At 42.5% G+C, this 6307-nt stretch overlaps 1 protein-coding gene across 4 annotated transcripts in view; it reads right to left on the bottom strand.

Annotated features, from left to right (window-relative positions):
* Positions 1-6307, bottom strand: part of LOC106808880 (ADP-ribosylation factor GTPase-activating protein 1-like) — a 53598-nt gene that overhangs the window by 34970 nt on the left and 12321 nt on the right. For all 4 annotated transcript variants that reach the window (XM_014811786.1, XM_014811785.1, XM_014811784.1 and 1 more), the window contains one exon: positions 4029-4085. In XM_014811786.1, the coding sequence (XP_014667272.1) occupies positions 4029-4085 (57 nt within the window). The remainder of the gene's footprint in view (positions 1-4028; positions 4086-6307) is intronic.

Raw genomic sequence — 6307 nt, forward strand, 5'->3', positions numbered from 1 at the left:
GAGAGAGAGAGAGAGAGAGAGAGAGAGAGAGAGAGAGAGAGAGAGAGAGAAAGATGTCCGCAGCTCTGCCTGTAGTACTACGCGCTTGCAAAGGGAACCACTATCAACTCGTGAGTTGCTCGCCATGAGCCCCTCCATTCAGCTAGCGCGTCTAGATACATGACAGCCATATCTAACAGATGATAGATAAGTGGCCGGTTATGCTCATCCTATTAGCATATGCACACACACACACGCTTATATCTAATCAGAATCTCAGCATGACAAGCATAATAAGGTTATTGTCAAAGCTCCCTACGACAGAAAGAAGAAGAAAAGTAATGGAAGCTGGCTTGGCCGTGCCAAGGAGCTAAATATAACAAGGAGAGGAAGCGGATTGGCTGTGCGCTTTTCGCCGCAAGGGCGCCATCTATAGACCATAATCAGCTGAAACGGCTGTGCAGACCGAACCCAGAGACAATAGAACACTAATTTGTTCTAGGGTCTCTGCCGAACCCAAATTTGGGCCAGATATGGCGGCGCTTCCTCTCCTTGTTATATTTAGCTACTTGGGCTGTGCTAGGATAGGGACCAGTGCTAGGACAGGAAGATGTGGTAGGACAGGGGACCAGTGCTAGGACAGGGGGCCAGTGCTAAGACAGGGGGCCTGTGCTAGGACAGGGAGCCAGTGCTAGGACAGGGACCAGTGCTAGGACAGGGACCAGTGCTAAGACAGGGGCCTTTGCTAGGACAAGGGGCCTTTGCTAGGACAAGGGACCTTTGCTAGGACAGGGAGATGTGGTAGGACAGGAACCAGTGCTAGGACAGAGGGCCAGTGCTAGAACAGGGGGCCAGTGCTAGGACAGGGGGCCAGTGCTAGGACAGGGACCAGTGCTAGGACAGGGATCAGTGCTAATTATACTCACCCCCTCTCCCCTTCACTCCACTCATCACTTAATATACATAAGCTCATACATCGCGTGCAAAAATCAGAAAATTTTCAATCGCAGTAGAGAGCACTCTGCCTCTTGATGCATTGCACCATGAGCCCTGTATATTTTTAACCAACTAATTTACTAAAGCTGTAAACCCCTTGAATGCATAAATAAATTATCAAGCCTTGGCGATTTTTATGTAAAGTGAACGGGGTACAAACGGGGAAACTGAGTGCGAATATAATAATAAAATCAATCCGTCTGCGTGTTTTGGATCAGGGTTTCTCTACGAGTGAGTAAATTATTGTAAGCGTCTGTCTATATGCCGTGTCCGATAAGCAGGGTCCCAACGGATGAAAGCGCAAGACGAAATTACTCGCACTTTCATCTCTATGCTAATATTTGCTAGTTTAGTCATGCTTGCCAATTTATTAGTGCGAGGTTTAACCTTTAATTTAACATTTCTTAACATAACTTTTCAACTTTTTAACATTTAACTTGCAAGTTAAGTCAAACTTGCCAATTTATTAGTGTGAAATGTCGTAAAGAAAAACTTGTCAGCAAATTTGTCGAAGGAATTGTATACATATATATATATATATATATATATATATATATATATATATAATATTCAAAAATCACTATTTAATAGTATCGGCTGCACAGGGGATAAACAGTCAGGCAAAACATAAAATAAATAAAAATATCACCAGTAGTAGATACACACTATATTAGTTCTATATCTTTGGATTACCTTACATTTGCATGGAATCTACATGCTTGGTGTAGCACTGGGAGAGACCGTATTTTAAATATTAATCATTAATGCAAAGAGGGATGTGCCCGGGAACTGTTCTATACTATGCTTGAAAACAATAAGAAAATCAATGAAATTTAAGCTAATTGGTCATTTGACCGCTCTCACATACTGTGTTATGAGGACTATGGACTATGTATGAGCAAGGGTGCATGTGACTGCATGGCATTACACATATTATAATACCATTATCACTATTATAATCTAAAATATAACACTTTATATTTTAGATTATAATAGTGACCTCATATGCAAATTTTATGCAAAATTAGCTTCCATAGCTGACATTAGTACCTACCTGTTCGGGTCGATTAACTGCTCTACTACAGTAGAATTTGGTCTCCAACATTCACTTGAACACATGTTGAGTTACAGAAGTGCATAACCTTCTACCACAAAAGACATAATCTACCCCAAAAAACATAATCTACCCAAAGACACGCAATAATTGTCAACATATTTTACAGTAGACAAGCAGGTTGTCAGATATTTGTACACTGTTTTAATAATTGTCAATAACTGTCAATAATTGTCAACTGTTTTTACAGTAGACAAGCAGGATGTCACGTATTTATGCATCACCACGAGTCAGACAAGCAATTACAGCGGATGCTGCATTTGAGATGCTGTCAAGTTGAATAATGGTAAGTGGCTTCACCATTTAAACCCATTCATTCGCCTCTGGGAAATTTAAAATCGCCGACAATCGGGTACGAGTAGATATTGGGAAAAAATCTGCAAACATCATGAAAGGAGACTTTCACTCAATTCACGACATTTCTGAGAGCAATTGAAGCTCTATTCGGGCTTCCTCACAGTCAGAAAACGTGTTCAACCCTCTAGAGGCAAACTCCCTATGCCTCCTAAAGGTTCCCTATGCTTTTCGTTCGCATATTCTATTGTGGACCAACTGACTATGAAAAAACATCCACAACTCTACTCTAAGTATGAACAGACATGCACGTGGCAACAACCACTCTCTCTCTACATTAGAGACAACCACTCAAATAGCAACAGATACAACCGATCCGCGAACAAACTTCCGATTATATACACTAACGTTAGAAAGACCCTTCAACACGGCTCACCGATATAAGGTACCCCCCTTAAAGTGATTACGTCACCGTAAATAGTAAAAAAAATAAAAAATCCACTTTTCCACAAAATATAAGTAATTCTGTTCACTTTTTATGGTTAAATTGCTGCATTATACTTCTTATTTTACTATATTGTTCGATGTGAACATACACTCGTGTGCACATACGCACTCGTGACGCATACAAAGCCTATAGCAAGCAATTAATGTCAGGAACATTAATATCAAATCGTCCAGATTTTTTGGATTTTTAACTAGTTGAGAAACAATCTTATCAGGTAAGAATTTGACGATACGTTTAGTCCCGTTAGCTCTTACTTTTAATGTAAAAAAATGGCAAAAAAATGTTTACAAATTTTAGCAGAGAAAATTCGTGACATATTGAATTTAACCTAATTCCCGATGACAGTGGGAAACACACTGCAGCCAGCAGTCCACAAAAATCTAATCACTGCATCACAGAACCAGCGGCTACTATTTGAGAACGATAAAAGAACCGAAAAGACGATTATAAATTCCGAGTGTAGTAGTCAATTATAATTAGTGGCAGTGGAATGATTACTTAATCAATGAAATTCACATGCTGTAGAATGCATGTAATTCACTAAGATTACATATTTATATATATTTTGCAGTGTTTCCCCTGGCCAAAAAGGTCAGTGAGGTGGTAAATTATGTTTTGGTGTGTTTGCGCGTTTCGAGGTCCTAGCAAAGCGAGGGGGTGGTCCGGGGCATGCCGCGCAAAAAATCTTTGAAAAAATGGTGCAATTTGATGCATTCTAAGCTATTTTGGTGCATTATAAGCACTGTTCTATGGAAGAACAGTGATTTTCGTCAGCGAGGCGGTGTTTTGGACAAATTTCTGTGTGGCAGCTAAGAATTTGAGCGAGGCGGCCTGCCTCGCTCGTGTCAATGCAGGGAAACACTGTTTTAATACTGAACAAAAAGGAAGCATACAGCATGTGAAAACACGCGCAACTGCACTCACATTTTAGATGTGGTTCACAGATTCGCAGATGAAACTGTAATTGCAACTGCACAGGCTGCACAGGCTGCACAGGCTGCACAAGCTGCACAGGCTGCACAGGCTGCACAAGCTGCACAGGCTGCACAAGATGCACAAGCTGCACAAATTGCTACAATTCTAGCGACTCCAGCTCTAACTAGTGGATTACAAATGAACTCATTATTGTACACTTACGGATTCCTTAGCTTGTTGGGCGATCTTGGCTGCGTTGGACGTGAACAGCGACCAACCCTGCAAATACACAAGACAAAAACACTTAAACATCGCACTTAAAAAAATCAATGCCCCAAGCACGTAGCAAGAAAATGAGACAAGGGATGCTAGCGAAATTCTAAAGAGATCGAAAGAGAGGGGTGAGTGAGCAAAGAGCAAGTGGTTAGTACAATTCAGAGCTCAAAATGAAAACGTTAATGTCTGGTTGCAAAGAAACAACTCCCAAAAATTACATACTTGGCACAGACAGCCAAAGAAAGGTAAGACCAGGGGGTGAATAACGACAAATTAATCATTCATTAATTAAATTTGTCATTAATTAAATCTGTCATGATTTACCCCTGGTAATTATACCTATATAAATAGGTCAACACAACAACAGGTAATCACGATTCGGTCGACTTCTGTCAATGCTTTGAGCATTAGCCACTGCAGTAATGTTAGCTGCCACCCGGACACTAGATCCGCTAGTCTTACAGCTAGTCCACATTACAGCCCGAGGAATATGAACTGTACGTGACCAACAAGCATTCGCATCTCTCGGCACATACATGTATTACTCGACGCTTTTCTATGACAGCGTGATGAGCACATGCTCACTCGCGCACGCACGCACGCACGCACGCACACACATACACACACACGCACGCACGCACACACGCACGCACGAACGCACACACATACGCACGTACACCCACGCACGCACGCACGCACGCACGCACGCACACACACACACACACACGGCTGTACGCTACGAACATATAGACGTGGGTTTGCAACAAGACATCGCGCCATGTCGCAATTTATTTTATTTAAGTGCGCAATTCGATGCTCGCAAAGTGCAAATGCGAATGGTTACACGAGAAGGGGAAAATTGCGCATAAATTATTGGCAGCCATGGCGTATCTTGAGGCTCACCCCCTCACAACTAACGTCATTATAGGGAGGGAACGAACTGCTTCTAGTCATGTTCAACTTAATTGCTCTGACCTTATCTCAGTTGGTAGAATTAAGGTGTATGTGTCTACGTCTCTCTCTCGCTCTTTTCTCGCTCTCTCTCTCTCTCTCTCTCTCTCTCTCTCTCTCTCGCACTCACTCTCTCTCACTGTCTCTGCCTGTCTCTCCCTCGCTCTCTCTTTCTTTCTCTCTCTCTCTCTCTCTTTACCCCCCTCTCTCTCTCTATCCCACTCTCCGCTACTATCTCGCTCTCTCACGTCCACCTTCCCTTCCTGCCACACACCCCTACTCTTACCACCTGCCTAATATCACCCTCCTTACCCCCTCTCTCCTCTTCATCTCTATCACACCACCTTATCTTTTCTCACTCTTTCCGACCCCACTCTCTCCCCCTATCCATTCCCCTCTTCTTTCGATTCCCCTATTATTTATCTCTCACTCTTACCCTAACCATAGCTTTCTCTTCCCTGCGTCACTCCCTCCCTGCCACCCTCTCCCTTCTCTAATCTAACCTCTCAACCTGCTTGCAGAGTATTGAAGATCGAGTATTAGTAACGACATTGAACCACGTGAAAAATATAAAAAAAAATCTAAAATCTAAAATATCTAGCTACTGTGACAATAAGCTCTAATGAATAACATCTAGCTATTAGGGCTATAGTTACTAATGCAACAACCCTTCAGACGAGTTCTGCATCACTGAATACATAATTTTTATCATTTCTGCAAATTCTGCAACCTACGATTTCACCGTCTCGCATTTCAAACGTTTAAGTTATGCTAATTCCAGTTTCGGTTACATATCGTAACAAAGTAGTGCGCATAGCCGGGACATTCAATGTTGCACTGGCAACACTGGCAATATACGACATATACGGCAAACCTGCATGGCATACACTGGCAATATACGGCATATACGGTAAACCTGCACTGCATACACTGGCAATATACGGCATATACGGCAAACATGCACGGCATACACTGGCAATATACGGCATACACTGGCAATATACGGCAAACTTGCATGGCATACACTAGCAATATACGGCATACACTGGCAATATACGGCATATACCGCAAACCTGCACGGCATACACTGGCAATATACGGCATATACGGCAAACTTGCATGGCATACACTGGCAATATACGGCATATACGGCAAACTTGCATGGCATACACTGGCAATATACGGCCAACCTGCACGGCATACACTGGCAATATACGGCATATACGGCAAACTTGCATGGCATACACTGGCAATATACGGCCAACCTGCACGGC

This window comes from Priapulus caudatus, unplaced genomic scaffold (assembly GCF_000485595.1).
Source record: "Priapulus caudatus unplaced genomic scaffold, Priapulus_caudatus-5.0.1 Scaffold310, whole genome shotgun sequence".
In the NCBI taxonomy this organism is placed as follows: Eukaryota; Metazoa; Priapulida; class Priapulimorpha; order Priapulimorphida; family Priapulidae; genus Priapulus; species Priapulus caudatus.